The 17,493-nt window shown below is 50.6% G+C and overlaps 7 protein-coding genes across 7 annotated transcripts; 3 read left to right on the forward strand and 4 right to left on the reverse strand.

Moving 5' to 3' along the window:
- Nucleotides 1–171: 171 nt before the first annotated feature.
- On the reverse strand, nt 172–1,744 carry CTRU02_213948 (histone-lysine n-methyltransferase; the record flags this gene model as incomplete). Its single annotated transcript, XM_036724503.1, has 2 exons — nt 172–1,093; nt 1,176–1,744. The coding sequence occupies 2 exons, from the start codon at nt 1,742–1,744 to the stop codon at nt 172–174; spliced, it is 1,491 nt and encodes a 496-aa protein (XP_036583622.1).
- Nucleotides 1,745–3,579: 1,835 nt separating this feature from the next.
- CTRU02_213949 (F-box domain-containing protein) lies at nt 3,580–4,611 on the reverse strand (the record flags this gene model as incomplete). The annotated part of the gene is made up of 1 exon (XM_036724504.1): nt 3,580–4,611. One exon carries the CDS (start codon nt 4,609–4,611, stop codon nt 3,580–3,582), a length of 1,032 nt encoding a protein of 343 aa, XP_036583623.1.
- A 1,316-nt stretch (nt 4,612–5,927) lies between these two features.
- On the forward strand, nt 5,928–9,820 carry CTRU02_213950 (uncharacterized protein; the record flags this gene model as incomplete). The annotated part of the gene is made up of 2 exons (XM_036724505.1): nt 5,928–6,294; nt 6,366–9,820. 2 exons carry the CDS (start codon nt 5,928–5,930, stop codon nt 9,818–9,820), a joined length of 3,822 nt encoding a protein of 1,273 aa, XP_036583624.1.
- A 664-nt stretch (nt 9,821–10,484) lies between these two features.
- Nucleotides 10,485–11,521, reverse strand: CTRU02_213951 (NmrA family transcriptional regulator; the record flags this gene model as incomplete). The annotated part of the gene is made up of 3 exons (XM_036724506.1): nt 10,485–10,819; nt 10,875–11,295; nt 11,348–11,521. 3 exons carry the CDS (start codon nt 11,519–11,521, stop codon nt 10,485–10,487), a joined length of 930 nt encoding a protein of 309 aa, XP_036583625.1.
- Nucleotides 11,522–12,337: 816 nt separating this feature from the next.
- CTRU02_213952 (nucleoside-diphosphate-sugar epimerase family protein) lies at nt 12,338–13,319 on the reverse strand (the record flags this gene model as incomplete). The annotated part of the gene is made up of 2 exons (XM_036724507.1): nt 12,338–13,003; nt 13,065–13,319. 2 exons carry the CDS (start codon nt 13,317–13,319, stop codon nt 12,338–12,340), a joined length of 921 nt encoding a protein of 306 aa, XP_036583626.1.
- A 1,222-nt stretch (nt 13,320–14,541) lies between these two features.
- On the forward strand, nt 14,542–15,888 carry CTRU02_213953 (uncharacterized protein; the record flags this gene model as incomplete). The annotated part of the gene is made up of 3 exons (XM_036724508.2): nt 14,542–15,043; nt 15,099–15,468; nt 15,528–15,888. 3 exons carry the CDS (start codon nt 14,542–14,544, stop codon nt 15,886–15,888), a joined length of 1,233 nt encoding a protein of 410 aa, XP_036583627.2.
- A 613-nt stretch (nt 15,889–16,501) lies between these two features.
- Nucleotides 16,502–17,091, forward strand: CTRU02_213954 (uncharacterized protein; the record flags this gene model as incomplete). The annotated part of the gene is made up of 2 exons (XM_070206158.1): nt 16,502–16,698; nt 16,824–17,091. 2 exons carry the CDS (start codon nt 16,502–16,504, stop codon nt 17,089–17,091), a joined length of 465 nt encoding a protein of 154 aa, XP_070060190.1.
- Between the last annotated feature and the right edge of the window lie 402 nt (nt 17,092–17,493).

Here is a 17,493-nt window from a genome sequence, read left to right on the forward strand (position 1 = left end):
ACGTTGTTTCTGCTCTTTCTTTTTTCCCCCTCTCACCCTCAATGTACAAGGCATAATTGCGTCCAGCAAATGCCCTTCGTCCCCTTCTAGTCAAAAAGAGAAAAAAAAAAAAAATCCCTTGGGGCATCATACAGCGCTTTGGCGTATGCTGACATGAAATGCCTTAACAGTCTACTTCTTGGTCGAGATGCAATAGCTGCCGCCGGTATCCGTCCAGCTGACATAACCTCCGCCGGGGTAGGTCAGTTGCTCGACGTCGAGGATGTTGTTTGCAACGTCATTCATGTTCCGCGACCCCTGATCGTTGACAAAGGATTTCAGCGAGACAACCTTGCACCCTTTCTTCAAGTCAAGGAACATGTTAACGAGCGCACTGTTCAGCTGAGGAGTGAAAGCCTGGTTGTTCACCAGCACGACATCGGCACGCTTAAGGACATCATGTATCCTGGTGCTCTTGGTAAAGTCGCCCCGCTCGAGGTTCACCCTGCCCGGCAGGAGGCCCCACATCTTGCAGCGGGCGCCGAACTCCTTCTCCTGGGCCTCGGCGAAATCGCAGGGGTTGTCCATCATCTCGCAGCCCCAGCTCTCGCAGCCGATCTCCAGCGCGGCCTGAAACACCACGTTACCGACGCCGGAGCCCAGGTCGACAAAGACTTGGTCGGACGTCATTCGTGTCCTCTCCTGCAGGATCTCGGTAATGAATAGGTAGCCTAGCTCGCCATACACGTTATCCGTGCCGTTCTTGTATTGCCTCAGCTTTTCCACGTCTGGTGAAACAGTGCGGTCGTAGACCTGGCTGAGGATGAACTCGACCAGCTCGCGCGGCAGCCCATGCATCTTATCCAAATTGCTGCGTATTGTACCGTCGGCGGCGAGAGCACGGATTCTCTTGTTCGCATCTTTCAGGGCTGTTGTGAAGCCTTTCAAGTCGCCCGTGTTCTTCGCCCTGGTCAAGCGCCGGATGATGCCGGTATTCGGGTCGTGGAACTCTTCCGCCTGCTCCCTCGTGAGGTAAACGTCGGCGACGAATTTGACAACCTCCATGATATCCTTAATTGCATCGATCTTTCCGTCCTCGTAGAGCAGTTCGTAGCTATTAAACAAAATCATCCGTTAGCAAGGCAAAGGGAGGGGGATGGGCGGGATTGAGACGCAAAAAAAAGTTCATGACTCACCATTCCGGTCCGTACATACTCGGGTATTGCAGCCTGACTCGAATATCATCCTGCTCAGTGGCACCGAGCACGCGTTTGGCCTTGGGGCAGGATTTGACGTTGGTGATGTCGGCGGCGTGAATCAGCCTGCTGAGGTCCCGCAGCCCCTCTTTAAAAGCGCTGGCGCGGGTCAGCACGCGCTTCGTGTCGATGAGCTGGCCGTCGGCGAGGCGCTGGCGCTTCCGGACCTCGAGGTTCTGGATAAAGTCCCCCTCCTCGTCGCTGTCGGAGTCATTGTCGAACTTGGGCTGCGAGGGCCCCGCGCTGCCGACCTTGCGCTTGCGCTCGACGGTCCGCTTCTCGTCCGACGACGAGGGGTAGGGCGAGGCGCTCTTCTTCCGAGAGAGCAGCGACTTGTTGCTGCTGCTGGCGGGGTTCGGCGAGGCGCGCGGGGAAGGTCTAGCGGAAGAGTTGGACGATGTCGCGTGCGGGAGCCTCGGTCGTGGCTTCGGGGCGGCTACCTCGACCTTTTCGACGCGGATGACCGGGGGTTTGGCGTTGAACTTGTTCTTGCCGCCGAGGATTGGCATGGCGGCAGACGGTACGGCTGGCAAAGGCCGGGCTTTTCTGGTGGAAAGGAGGGGAAGATAAAGTGTGCGAAAGGCGCAGCGCGTGATTTTGGGTCAGGACGCAATTTGCAGCGTTCCGCAGTTTTTAGTGTCGCTCGGTGGGTGGCGGGGGAAGGCAATGAGTGTGCTTATCAAAGAGAAAAAAAAAAGTTAAAAAAAATGCAGGTCGGTATAATATTCGTGCCAGGCTTACAACGAATGAAAGATGCTTCAGAGTGATTGGAATTCTTCCCGTCGTGAGCGTCGGAGCATGACAGGTGAGAAGAGGGGGGGGAAGAAGAGTATCGGTGGACGATCGGTGGAGGCTCGGGACGGAGGGAGAAGTCGAAGTTGAGTGAGACGAGACGGACACGAGGGCGATTTTTCGGGAGAGGACGTGGACCTTCGCCCCGGGACGTGAACTGGGAAAAGTGGAGTGCGAAGCTGGGACCTTCCTGACCCAGGACCCCGAAAGTGTAGAAATTCCCCGGGTGAAGAGCCAAGCAGGCAAGTCAGGCCAGGAAGGTAGGTTTGGGGGTCGCTGCCACCACCAACGGAGTAAAGATCGGATTATTAAGGCAACAAAAGTACTTTGTACAATGTACTTTGGCTTCCCCAAGGAAAAGGCCAGAAAATCATGTATAATAATAATGGAAGAGAGATGACTTGGGCAGAGCCACCTACAACCAAGGCAGACAGACAGACGACATACGATATGCGACATGCGATAGGCGACCGGGAAGTGCATGGCGGCGCCACCTCACTGGTTGTTCTACCTACCAATTCTCGCCTCGATGCAGCCTTGAAGCCTTGCATTGCAGCAAACCAACCTGCACCTGTCCGCTGCCCCAGTTGTGTGCTTTGCTTCGCTGCTTTTGCCTCCGAGCCACTGGGCTTAGTAGCGGTACGTAGCACTACTCCGTACTCAGTACTACGCAGTAAGTAGCTGGTTGGTGTTGTCTCCACCTTTAGCGTATCCACTGCGGATGCCGCGTCACCCGACCTCGTCCTGCAGATGTGACGTTTTGATTGGCTGTACTCGGCACTATGAACCCTTCCCCCCCCGCTCCCCCCAACACCGCTGTCATCCAGTGTCACTTTCCCACTGTCATGCCCTATTTGGAAACCGTTGGGTGGCATCTTTCACGTCTTCAATTTTAAGCTTGTCTCAAGACGAAATTTACCAACCAACCCGTTCGGTCTCAGACACTTGGGTCCGCTATCATTGCGGAAAGTCAGTAAGGCTGTAGGTACTTAATTTTCTGGAGTGCCTACCGAACCAACTTTAGATCCAGAACGATGGAATAGAACGTCGAGAGTTGTAGCAACAACCCCCGTGTGAACATTAACCAATACCATTGTCTTGATTTCTCAGCCGATATGGACTACATCGTATCGTTCATGCAGATGACCGCTGAGCCGCCGAAGCTGAAAATATAAGACTGACGAGGATTCTGACCCAAAACAAAAATCAAGAGAAAAAGCAAAACTAGAAGAATCATTGCAAGACGTATGACGAGCAGAGTCGGTACAAAAGAGCTCAAAAATCATCCAAAATTCTCAGCATCATATACAATCCATATTCAACTCCGAGTTTTCCCTATTACATGTACATGCAATTGCGTAAGATGTTGACCTCATCGCTCTTTACCGTGATGTGGCCCAGTGTCTGTTGTAAATCAAAGATTCACTAGGGTCAGTCTTCTGACGGTCAGGATGCCGCAAACCAGTCAATTTCATATTCAGGCGTGAAAAGCAAGAGAATCACAGTGGCCCTTCGCTTCCCTCTTGTTCGATACTTTCAGGCAAGCTGAGCTTCACGACCGTCCTTCACTCATCATCGTGGTCGCCCTTTCATGTTCTAGAAGTCGCCAATGCCAGATAACGAACCGGCCATCAAACATGGGAAATTCCGGCGGGTATGCCAGTGTCTCTTCGGGTTCAAGCTTAACCTCACGGTATTCCTCGCATCGAAACGCGGCATCGAACCGCCCTACATCAGCCGGGTCTTGCGGATGATTCGGGAGCGAGGTATCGTCGGCATGCATAAACTCCACAACGACATGCGTCTGCAACATCAACTTCTCAAACGTCTCCCGGACCCGCGAGATTGCAAATTCGCTCGTAGGTTTACCCCAGAGAACTCTGAACCACAGCGAGTGCCGCCCGTGGTGGCCAGCGTGGTCTTGCACAATATCGTACAGCTCCCCCATGCGCAGTCCGATGAAGGGCGAGTCTGAGGCAGGTTGTAAGGAAGCGCTCCACACTTTGTGCCCTTCCACAGGCATGTCAGAAATATCGAATCTCACGTATCCCAGTGATGGCGGCGGCGGCTGGGAGACGAACATACGCCGCCAACTCGCCCCGCTGCGTGTGAACCGCCGTCTGCATTCTTCCTCTAAACGAGTTGCCTCGGAGTCGAGATCAGACGGTCTCAACTGGCTCCAGCCTCCCCAGATCTCTTGGGCAGTCTGAATTGGCTTGCGGGACCACGGGAGCTCATAGAAGGAGTTCGCGCGGCGGTGGAGCGAGTACGTCTGTCCAAAGTCGAAGAAACACTTATTGAACTTTTTGGCTAGGAGGGGATTGATCACTGGGCGAACACGTTGCTTCTTTTCTTTCGCACCTTCGTGGCATTCTTCGTTCTGGGATACATCGGCAGAAACAGGCTTCAAGAAGAGAGCTTGCTGAATAGCCGGAGACTCGTCCATGAGACTCTTCCACGTCTTGCTCACTCGCATAGCCGATAGTAGAAGGGTCGTCATGTCGAGCTGGATCAGGATGGACTCCAGGAGCTCCGGGATGGCGAGGACCACCTCCATCGCGGACTGGGTTTGCATTGACGACATCGCTCCTTTGCAAAATTCAAGAAGGTCAAGCGATTTCACGTATTCGGCTCACGAAAGATGAAGATGAGGAGATTCACTTGGCTCTTGCCGGCTCGCGCGGGGTTCATACGTCCTCAGATCTCCCCCTCTTCCGGTTAAGAAGAACCGTGTGCCATCATACAGCCACGGATGACTAAGCTTACACCTGTTGGAGAACACATGTGATGCAGTAGTCTCATCAACCAGCTTTCATGTGACTCTACTTATTCTCAAGTTCTTACTTACTGAGAAATAATACTGGTCTTTTGGTTAAAAAGGTTTTCTTCGTAACTGTCGTTTTCCTTTTTTCTTACTTTTCGTCCACTTCGTTGTGTAGTTACTACTTGTTAAGTTGACTATTCTTGCCGCCCGGGCTACAGTTGAAACAAGTTTAAATCAACAACCTCTCTGCTTTGTTTGGTACCAAAACAGCTTAGGATACTTCTGCTAAGTCTGTAAAGCATTTTAAATATAGTGCTTGGAACGCACTACAATGTTGTAATTGAATGGGCATGTCAACGATGACCGCCAAACCCGTTGTTCTTGGCTGAGGTTGTTGACACGCAGGCAGTTTCTTGCCTTTTCGATCAATGAGGATCCCTTGAAGCTGTGCAAGCTAACTCAAGTGCTCAATGGGAACAAGCATCACCGACTATGTTCAAGGCCCCGGAGTTCTCAAAATGTTGAAAACCGCAATACGCATAAACCGATAAAAAACTACACCTTTACCGTAATTGATTTGTATTCTGCCTCCCATACCTAATGCTAGCTGGCCTGTCAGTCACTAGGCACAACGGAGATGCATCCAGAGTAACATAGTGATCATCCTACAGGGGCATCAATTCAGCGGTTACAGATTTTGCATGCCCCCTGCCAATTAGCTGCGGAATATAAAGGCTGTAAGGATACTGCCAGGGGTGCTGCGCCTTTTTCGGGGGCTAAGGCGGCAGAATCCTATTTGTCTCGCGAAAAAAGAACTTTTGTTTTACGAATCCCCTCTTGCGGTAGAGAAATTAAGTGGTCCTGGTCAGCTTATGCATTTTGACCACCTTCCAGAAGAGCCCAATTGAGCGATCTGACGATTATGTTGGTGAATGTCTTGCTGAGGTTACACGGCACGCACAGCCTGATCTTGTCCAGCCCCTAGTTAATTAATAGAATGCACTTATGCCTCACTGTTGGTACTTGGTAGGTCCCTCTTCCAACCATATCAGTGGCTGGAACGCCACCCAACTTGGACATTTCGTCGCAAACCACATTAGACACTCGTCCTTTCGCGCACAGCTGGATGTTTTGCCATGGACCAGTACCAGTACAGCCGAGGGCCCAACGGCCGCGACGCGGTTGATGCACCCGGTCATGTCGATTCCCTCGGCCCCGACTCCGGTCGACAACCAGACGACCATGCAGTTCGTCACGGCCTGCTGAGTGACCTATCTGATGGTCATGATGTCAAAACCAGACAGGAGGACGACGTTGTTGTTACTCAACGAGCGACTTGGCGTCCGAAATGGCTTCGAACACCTCTACTTTCAGCCTTCCTCGCCTTTTTTATTTTGTGCGTTGCCAGCCTTCCTGCAATGTATGTCTATTCTCGAGATCACAACGGTCTCGTACAAACTCGGCAAAACCTTGTATATCTGTGGCGTTTTGGCCCGACAGCGAGTATGACTTCACAATTCCAGCTACCAATAGCTTTCACCGCTGTAAGCGATTACTGACACCAAGGCCCATAGTTATTACAATTTGTTCCATCTTCTGGTCAAGGGTTGAATACCAAGCACTCCGTTACATGCCCTGGATCGCCCACCACCGCAAGCAGTCACTTGAAGATGAAAAGAATGGATATACCCTCGACTATACGGCCATGCTAATGCCAGTTGTCGTATATCAATCTTTGCGAAGGAAGCACTTTCTTGTATTCCTCGTGACCCTTGCATCGATTCTATTGAGGGTTCTGATCGTTCTCGCCCCAAGTTTGTACAGCCTGGCAAACATCGAGGTCCCTCGGTCTGTCGACATACAACTTCTTGACTCCTTCAACACGACTGATCGGCCAGTTGATGAGTTAACTGACGTGCCTGGGTTGGTTCGTTCATTCTATCTCTCACTAGCGCTTCGAAATTTCGAACTTCAACGCCCTTTCGGCCTCGGCACAGACGTGGCGTATCAGACCTTCACGTCTCGAAATGGAACCGCGAGGGGGACAGTGAGCGCGCCTCTGACGGCGGTCGTTGACGGCATTTTCGCTGATACGCATTGCTCGAAACTCGAATCCTGGACCGCGTCACCTTTCAGGCTGGAAGACCCACAGCCGAATAATTACTACTACTTTTATGAAGCTGATGCCAGCCTCCAATTTGAAGGCTGTGATACCCCAGTCGACCTGGGAGAGATCAAAGTCTCACTAAAGAAGGACAATAAGACGATTACAGATGAATGGCTCCCAATAAGGCAACTAGATTTCGGATGGCTGCAGACCAGGCCTTGCCCAAACCTGCCACAGCAGGGTGATCAGTGGGTGTACTATACGGCTAGAGCCAAACCTCAGTCAAACGCTGCTCGAGCACCGTCCCTCATTGACGTCGCGGCTGTTGTCTGCACGTCAACATCTTGGGTGTCAAAACTGCGGGTGGCCGATGATGGCATCAATGTAAACACCACGCTGGTACCCGGAGAAGCCAAGAGACCTTTTACTGCATCCTTCTGGGATGATATATTACTCAGTGGAGAATCAAACAGAATGACCGGGGCAATAAACAACAAAGTAGTTGAGACAGCCTCTTGGTTACAGAGAGATTGGTCCGGCCCGATCGCACTGCCGGGCAACCAGACGTTGACCCAATATTCAACCGACATTATGTACGATTCCATCATGAACATCTCTCGCGTTCTGCTCCCATCGATTGGTCACCATGTTCTCCGACAAGCAAACGACAACGCAACTTCTACTGATGGGTTTACAATCATTGGTATCGATAAGCTCGTGGTGAACCAGTGGGTTTGCATTGCTATGGCGGCACTGTTTGGCTTGCTCGCCTGCATAGTGTTGGCGATCATCATCCAACGTGGCAAGGTCAACGTCTGGTGTAGGAACCCCACGACCGTCCTTGGACATGCGATGTTCTTGCAAAGCAACCAAGAGTTCTCGAGTCGACTGGGTCAATCCGTGCCTGATGAAAAGACAACAAATTGGGGAGAGAACGACTTTACTCCATTGGTTCTCAGGACATGGGTCAGAACGTCATTTGTTATTCTCGTCCTATTGATCACGGCCGTTTTAATATGGGCGTTGCAGTACTCGCAGTTGAACAACGGACTAATCACGGTACCCAAAGACGGTTATGTCCATTTAGTATGGACATCACTACCCACAATCATCATGCTCAGTGTTGCGCTATACGTCAGTTCTTGCGACTATGTATCCAGGACGCTGGCAACGTTATATAGCTTGTCATCGAGATCATGTGGCGCGCCAGAGCTTGACATGTCGTACGCAGACATGCTGGGATTCAAAGCCTTGGCCCATTCCATCCAGAAACGGATTTGGAATGTTACAATTGCACAATTTCTTGCAATCATTTGTGGATTCCTGACAACCTTGACATCTGTCTTATATGTCACCGAGGCTGTCCCGGAGCCAAAGGCTACAGAATTTCGACAAGAGACATGGTTCGGATCGCGAGTGCTCGAAGATTTCCAAAGCACAAATATTTCTCGAAGCAACCGGGAGATAATCGGCAGTCTACTCATACGTCAAAAGACTGATGCCATCACCTATCCTCTAAATACATACGATGACCTCCTTTTTCCAGTTCTCGAAAACATGGGCGACCTGGAGCTATCCCGTAATCTTTCGGTGGAAGTTACAGTGCCGGCCGCCAAGTTGCAACCTACGTGCCACAGACTACCTTCTACAAGTTACAACGCCTCCTGCCAGTCTTTCGGCTGTACAATTGTGGAAACTTTCAAGTGTCCGAATGGCTCCCAAGCTGAATACCGCCAATTCCCCAAAGCCGTAAAGGACAACAGGATGAATCTCACGGACGCTAAGGAATATATTTTTGAGGCGTATGGATCTTCAAGCAACTTATACTCCATGAACCTCCCTTGTAAGCTGGGTCTCAACGGCACCGACTTCGACCATTCGACATGGAGGTCTATGACATATGCATGGGGAAGCCTCGCCAAGAACAAGGGATTCGACTATCTCGCTATGTGGAGCTGCAATTACACCTGGGTGGAAGTTGACACCAAAGTGAACCTCATAGCTTCTGAAGGAAACCTCGTCTTGAACCCGGAAAAGCCGCCGGTACCGGACTTGGCTACTGCCAGACCCTGGTCTCGTCCTTTCGACGTCCCGCCCATTTCGAATGCGTTCAGCGGCCAACCATTTGGTAGTCCGTACCCCTTGACTCCTGGAGCGGATGGCGTCGGCACAGACTACCTTTCCCGAGAGCTTACGACACTGCTAAAACCATACGGCCAGTTCGATTTGAAGGCATTCGGGGATCCGGAACAAGAAGACGATGTCCTGGCGGCGCTTACTTACAACTTCGCCTTCATCGGATCTCAACTCGCCAACATAGAAAATCGCCTGGGCAAAGACAAAGATGACATGTACCACTTCTCCCCGCAGAACAGCCTTTCAAACCTCAACGCAATCGCCGCTAATAATGACCGGTACCGCCTTGTTCAAACCTCAACAGTCACTTACATAATTGTCGGTATCCTTGTAGCAGTGGCCATCGTCAACATTCTAGTGCTGCTTTCCGTTGCGTTGCGGCGCTTTGTGGGACGGCCCATCCTATTTGACATGGATATTAAAGGACTGGCGCCCGATGGTTTCCAGAGCATAGCAGCCATGAACGATTTACTGAAAGACTCGAACATCTTCAAGTATCTACCCGACGGTGTGTTGCTTTTGTCTTCGAAGGAGCTTTATGGCAGACTGTCTGATCTTAACTTCCGAATGGGTTGGTTCAGTCGCACTTCTGACATGGACAAAGTCTTCACTGTTGGTGTGGAAGGGGACGATGACTTTGTTTACATGGGAAGTAAGGCAAATAGTAAGAAGAATACCGACGTGGAAATGATAACAAGTGAAGATAACTCGAAGGCCGGGGTTCAAACGAGAATTTATGCTGGGAATAACGATAGAGTTGATGGAGACACGGATATGTCACGATGAGGGAAGGAAGCGGAGCCGATAGTAGCAGTATGGACAAAGACAAGGAGGGGAAAGGAAGAGAAACCGATAAGAGAACAAAGACTGAACGGGATCCCACAGAACCCAAAATGGCCGATGAGTTAGACTGTAGTCATATTTCTGCTTACTATGCCCCGGCTAGTGGTCTTACATCCCACCCAATAGTCGGCTGGCACGGAATACCCATTAGACTGCAAAGGTTGATAGTTTAGACATTACTACAATCGGAAATGAAAGGAATAAAAATAATAGATGAAGGCTATGGTTAGCAAGCTAATCCTGAATTCTAAAGGAAGGAATAGTGTCTAAATGCTCGAAGTTGTTTCTTAAGAATTAAATCAAAAGTGAATAAAGGGGCTTTCAGTGGAAGGTAACCCGTGAAAAGACACGGATCAAGAGAAGTGAAAGTCACACTTAAATAGAACTCCGAGCCACACTTGCTACTTAAGGGCCGTTGATGCCAATGGAACAGAAGCCTACAAGCAAGAAACCAATTCTGTAATTTATGTATTTCCTGAAACCGATGCGATGTGGGTTACACGGCCGCCTGTATCAAAAGGCGACTGTACTTTGATGTCTATTTTGCAAACTGAGATGGATACAACTGTCCCACCCTGACACGAACCAGTAGATATCATGCAGGCCCCTAGAAAGCGGCCTTGTTCGCCTCCAAGAACTCCTTCCAAGATGTTGGCTTCAGTCCAACCCCGGCCAAGAGGTCCAGGCTCTCCTTCAGGTCCTTGCCAGCAAAGTAGCCTGGTTCCTCGATAAACAGATGGTTCTCCAACATCTCATCAGCCAAGGGCCCAGGCAGGAAGCTCTTGTACGTCTCTGCGTCAATAGGGACAAAACGGGCAGCCTTGCCAGTCACCTCCGTGAACTCAGAGACGATACGGGTCGGGGTGTAGTAGTCAGCCGCCGCCAGGATCTGCTTTCCGAGCACGGAGGCTTCGTTGCGGATGACAGCGACCACGTACTTGCCTTCAGTCATCATTGTCAGTTATATCTTTAGGTCCATGGCAGCGAGGCAACTTACCGATGTCGGATTCAGTGTCGATAAGCGGGAACTTGGCCTTGTCTCCGACAGGGTAGGAGAGGTTGTAGACGCCGTCTTCGCCTTTGCGGATCATTTGCAGTGCGGTGAAGTTGCTCATGAAGTATCCAGGCAGGACGAAAGTGCTTGGGATACCCTTGGAGCGGATGTAACGCTCGACTTCCGCCTTGTCATCGAAGTGAACAACGTGCTTGAGACGGCCGTTGGTGGTATCCGTGACGTGAAGAAGAGAGGAGTAGATCAGATGCTTCACTCCAGCGTCAGAGGCGACATCAGCAACGTTCTTGCCGTGAAGCTGTTCTTGAGTACCACCACCAGACATGAAGTCAGGGGTAGTAACAAGGAAAACGGTATGGGAACCCTTGATGGCCTCGGCCAAGGAGGCCTTAGAGGTCATGTCGGCCTTCATTGTGTTAGCGCGCATCTCAAGAGGGAGTAGTGATAAGAGGACGTACGGCGACAACCTCAACCCCCTTGCCAGCCAACGCCTGGGCTGCTGGCTTGGAAACATTGCGAGTGATGCCCCTGATCTTGAACTCCTTGGAGAGAATGGGGTCGGAGAGGACTGCCTTAACAACGGAACCGCCCTGGTTTCCGGTTGCTCCAAAAACAGTCAAAAGTTTGGACATATTTGTAGATTTGATGGGGTTTAGAAGAATCTTATGAGAAGTTGTTTATATGGGCTGCAGTATATGATGAGCGAGTTGCGGAGGCTAAGATATCAGTGATCCAGCGAAGTGTTGCTTGTCTTTATACCTGCTGTCACTCGCCGGGAAGTGGCAAACCAGTACCCTTACATGTTCTCGTACCAAATAGAAGATGGAAACTCAAGGTGAATAATCATTCAGCGCACGGAATGGTAATAGACGGAGTCACTTGAGTCAGGGTACTCTGCGTCGGGTTCCTCTTACGATCCGGCGACGCAGATAGCGGAGTTTCTCGGCAGATTAGCCAGCGTTATGTAACGCTCATCAATATGAAAACCATCTGCATGGCTGTTTGATAATGGAACACAGTTATAAAGCGAAGGCCCGATTCCAGACCAAAGGGGGCTGAAATCGGCACTTGTCGGAGGCCGATTCTTATAATTGATCGGCTTGACCCACAATGTGCCTTATCATGATGGGGTGTAAAGTTAAATTGTTGGGAGTAGATTTTATTTCAGGGTATGCTGGTTCGTGAACTGTTAGATGGCAGAGAATTTCCCTTTGGTATTTGGAAGGACAAAGACGACAAAGTGTGGATTTCCATGCGCTGTTGTCAACATTTGAACTTCAAATTTATAATGCGAGAGACAGCTACACCTTTTCTGTGTAAGATAGAAAACCACAAGAGATAGATACACTAGAGTATGAAAAGACTATTACAAGATAATACAGACACTATTCTAACACAGAAGCTGCCTACTGTGAAGACGCTTATTGTCAACTGGACAGTCCCCCTCATCATTTAATATACTTCTTAAACTCGCTCTCTGTCCTCAACCAAGTCTCGAAGTCCTTAAGCCCGGCGTGCTTCTTCTTCAGTTCTGCAATGTCAGCGCCATACCCAACATCGTAAAACCATTTAAACATCACCCCAAAATCCTTCACAAGAGCCATAAAAAGCCAGCAGAGGATTCTATATGTCCCTTCTGGAGCCCTTCCAACGGTCTTCTGGAACACTCCAACCATCTGATCGAATGTCAATTCATCTCCGGCCAGCGAAACTCCCTGCCCCTTATACTTTTCCGGGTTCATGAATGCCTGAGCCCCAAAGAACCCGATGTCACTGGTCGCAACCAACTGTAGAGGCTTCTCCTTCACAGCCATTTTCCATGATGTGACAAACACCCGCCCAAAGAAGTTATCCGTGAAGTTATCCATGAACGCCACGGGCCGGAGGATAGTCCACTCCATATTGCTGCCCTTGGATTTGGCGATGAGATGCTTTTCGATCTGGTGCTTGTGAATAAAATGGGGGATGTCGGTCGGATTATCCAGCGAGGACTCGCCGTTGCGGTCGACGGACGTATAAACGAAGAACTCGACACCTGCAGCAAGAGAGGCGTCGACAAGAGCTTTACCTTGCCCAAGCTCGCCGCCACCGCCTTGATTGAACCCCATCGGGGACTGAAAGTGTTGGTTAGAAAAGAAATTTTGAAAAGAATCGCTACGAGCGATTGTCGCATACCTGAACGCTAAAGACACCCCATATGGGGTTCTCGGTGACGCTTTTGGCCGTCTTGAACAGTGCTGTAGGGTCGGCAAGGTTTCCCTGTACTAGCTTGATCTGTGCCGACTTATTCAACAGTCGTTGAGCGGACCCGGAAGTTGCGTCTCGTGTGACAGCAAGGATCTCGAAGTCGGCCTTCTCGCGCAGTAGTTGGTCAATGACGGCACCACCCTGCTTTCCAGTGGCACCGCAAATCAACAAGGCGCGGGACATGATGGATACAATTTAGGCGGTGTAAAGTTACAAAGGTGAGTGAAGCAAGTTGCCGGGGGGTTTGGAAGGGCTGAGGGATATAAGAGCAGGAAATCGTGGTGCGGTTGAGGTGCGCAGTGGGGACGATGCAACTTTGAAGTTTCTTGATGGTTGCGGCGGTAATTGTGAACAGGCGCGCAATGATGCTGTTGTCTCGAACGCTCAGACGTATATAGCTCCCTTGCTTGCTTGTGGAATGGCGTGGCGTGGCGCCGAAAAAGGTAGTATGGCCACTTACCAATCGCAGTGCATGATTGCCCCGGTGTTGCGGAAGCGGAGTGCCTAAGCCGATTATGTAGGTGGAGGATCCGGCCTCCGACTATGACCGAGCTGTGGGACTCGCCCGCAATGAGAGCTCCGGCCGCAGTGGGAATTTTGGACTGACTTGATGTTGATAATCCACTGTGCTTGAATCGGCAGTTAACAACCATTTAGTGCCACTTCTGGACATAGTTCTTTGAGGTCTTCGCATGTCAATGCTCACTAATATACTTCACAAGAAGCGGATTTTTTTTATTTTTTTTTTAACAGAACAGCCCTGGCCGTAGAATAGAGGCCAGCATACAACTCTCTGTCACCGCTGCAAATTCGTTGGCTGAGGATGCTGGCGCAGAGGTCAAATTCGGCTCTTACGCGGACTTTGCGGAGTTCTGTAGTCTAAAGGCAGGTTTCGGCGCCGAGAATGACTGCAGTGAGTTAAAATAGGATCGCGGTTTCTGATTTGTCATCGACGGTCTGACGAAAACAATAAGCAAAGCAACGATTTTGCTTCACAAGAATTCGTACAATTCAGTGATCAGACCTAATCGCGCACAGACACAGCTGGTGGTGTGTTAGACAGCCGTTATGATTATTTCAAATGGGTTTGGATTGTGTTTGCCGACTGTCAAAGAGCGAAATGTCCCCAAGGACTTTCCCAGTTAGCCCGGCCTATATCAGAGTCTCCATAAATAGCCGAGACAGCACCTCCAGACGATATTTGAAGGCGTATACTTTTAACCTTTCGGTATATCAGCGTAGAATGCCCGCTATGAATAGAATTTCGGTTATTGCCACGTATTTCCATCGAGCGGGGTCATTCCAAGTTTTCTGTAGATAGCCTACTAATCGGCACCTGGTAATGTCATAGCTCTGAATGCTTCGCTTGCAGTAATCCCTTTTTCAACTAAGACGGGTAACAACAATGAGTGGTAGTGCCAACTCAGAAAACAGGCTTCGTATCGTGGTTGTAGGCGGTGGCATAGCAGGCCTCGCCGCCGCTGCCGTTCTCCGGCAGAAGCACAACGTCGTTGTCTACGATCGCGATGCGGAAGACGCACCGGAGAGAGGTGCCGGGATCGGCCTGGGGCCAAACGGGAGCAAAATGCTCAAAAAGGCCTTTCCATTTAGCCCCGAGAACGTCAAGGCTACGGTCTGCTCCGGCACGAGGACTTACGACAAGGAAGGAAATCTGCTGAGGGAGGTCACCGGCGTTACGGAACCTTTCGGAGGCGAGTGGTTATTGATGCATCGCCAGGACTTGAAGGCCGAGTTATTGAGGCTTGCGACCTGGGACGCAGCCAAGCTTGGCATTTCAGGGCCACCAGCAAGAGTAGTGCATGAGATGGAGGTAACTGAGGTAGATATCGAAGCAGGAAAGGTCACTTTGAAAGACGGGGAGGTTGTTGCTGCGGATGTTATAGTTGGTTAGTCGGACAATCCACCTCGAATGGCTGATGTATGATGCTGACGACGTATTAGGAGCTGATGGCATACACTCCATCGTCCGACAAGCCATCCTCGGCGGCGAGTCAGAGATGATTTCGGCGGGTGTCTCATTATACCGCTTCGTATACCCATTAGATAAAGTGAAAGAAATCCTCGGGGGGCTTCCAGATGCCCTTGATCCCAAGGGGGGAGGGTTTTTAAACTTGATGACTGCCAACGATGATTTGAACCGAAACATCATATTCTATCCATGTCGAAATTACACCATTCTCAACGTCGTGGCTCGCGTTCCCGACAGCATTCTCGCACAAGACAGCGAGACATCATGGAGCGCAGAGGGAAACATAAAGGAGATGTTAGAGCATTTCAGTGATTTTGCGCCGTGGATGCTGGACATCATAAGGTGAGTTTTTCGCAGAGGCTTTTACGCTGCGAGATATCCTAGCTTACATCGAGCGAAAGACACGTCGACAACGTGAGACTGTATAAAGTCAAAGATGCAGATCCACTAAGCCATTATGTGGGCGGGCGCGCCGTGATAATCGGCGACGCAGCCCATCCAATGACGCCCTTCCAAGGCCAGGGCGCGACGCAAGCGATTGAGGATGCCGAGGGTCTTCGGCTGCTCCTTCATGACAGAGTAGACGCCAACAACGTGTTTGGAGTATTGCAGACCTGGGATTCAGTGAGGAGACCAAGAGCCTCACAAGTGCAGAACAACTCTCGTCACGTCATGGATATGTCGGCGCAGGCCCAACTGGATCGAATGAGATTGAATTGGACGTACAATGGCATTCACGCAGCGTTAAGAAACAGGCAATGAGAACGGTTCTTGGGTATAAAATGGTATGTTTCACCAAATTGCTCGCGGATGATTTACGTAGGAGTGGGAATTGGCACATGGGAGGAAGTGCGGTGACCTCCAATGTGAGTATGCGGACTTCATACGGCTGGATCCGTACAATGATGCACCAAAACGTACTAAGAACAGGCCATTGTTTGAATTTCTCCACTACTTTTATAAAATCTGATGAATCACTGATTATGATTTTATAAACGTCACAATTGAAAGGGGTTGCAGAAGCCTGCCGTCGGGCTGAGGCTGGCGTGTTCAGACTCGAGGTTTCTCCACACCGAATCGCCCCAGAGCATCTTTCGTCTACATCATCATTCTGTCATTTCGAGCACCTCATCAGGAACACATCAGACAGCAGTCATAAACGCCCCTGGAATTCAATTGAGTTAGCAAATAATAATTGTTTCACGAGATATATATTCAAATGGAGCCCAGACTTGGCTTTTTCATATCCCGTCTTGAGCGCCTTACTATTGACGTTCATCCCAGCATCAACCCACATTGACGATTCGTACCAACACAAAGTCTCCATTCTCAATCATCGCAGTTGATAGTACCTGAGAAAGATACACATCAGTAAATGTCAGCATTCAGAGCACTAAGGCTGCAATCGGTCATCCGACCATCCACATCCCGCACCGTACAGCACATCTCCCGCCGAGGCTACGCCGTCGAGAAGAAGGCGGAGAACACCCGCTCATATACCGGCGGCGACCAGCCGCCCCCGGCCGGATCGCAACAAAAAGTTCCCACACGCCCGAGCGAGGTTAACAACCGGTATGTTCCTTTACCCCTCATCAGCGATCCGGCCTCGTCCAGCCGGCTCTTCCCCATCCATTCCTTTCCAACAAGAACCACACCATCTTAGCCCATACGCGTATAACTAACCAACGCAATTCCAGCGCCACTCTATACACGATCGGCGGCGTAGCAGTTATCCTAGGCGGATTTTTCGCCTTCCTCACAGGCTCGCCCGATCGCGCCGCCGGCGTCGCAGACGCAACTACCCGCGGCGGCGGCGGCTCGCTACTATCAGGACCGTTGAGCGGCAAGGAGGGCGGCGAGAAGGATCTGGAGGCCCATACCGGCCTTGACCAGAACCGGAGCACGGGTCTGGCGGGCCTCAAGAGCGACGCGACGAACCCTCACGCCCGGAAAGCGAAGAACTAAATTTCTTCATGGTTGTTTGAAAAGGTACCCGGAGCCGTTAACCTTGCGGCAGTGTAAATTAGCAGCATGTTCATCTGAATTGACTCGATGAACCCCATATCTCTTGAGTGAATGAGCCGTTGTGGTTATCCTCGGGGTCGCTATCGCTCTTGTGACAAAAGAGACATCCAACTACGAGTTTGGTCTTAAGCTGCCCATGGCCGCCAAGTAAACTTAACCAAATTGTATCCTCTTCTAATGCATTGCCATTCCCAGATCTGCGGGGTGGCTCGCGAAATCTGGGGGACGGGTGACTCCCGCCGCGGGCTTGAGACGGGTGCCCTTGGCCATCGGTCTCGGTCTCGGTTTCGGCTTACCCCAGTATGCTCGCATCTCAAACTGCATAGCTTCACGATATTCGTA

This window comes from Colletotrichum truncatum (genome assembly GCF_014235925.2).
Source record: "Colletotrichum truncatum strain CMES1059 chromosome Unknown Contig_0010, whole genome shotgun sequence".
Taxonomy (NCBI): Eukaryota; Fungi; Ascomycota; class Sordariomycetes; order Glomerellales; family Glomerellaceae; genus Colletotrichum; species Colletotrichum truncatum.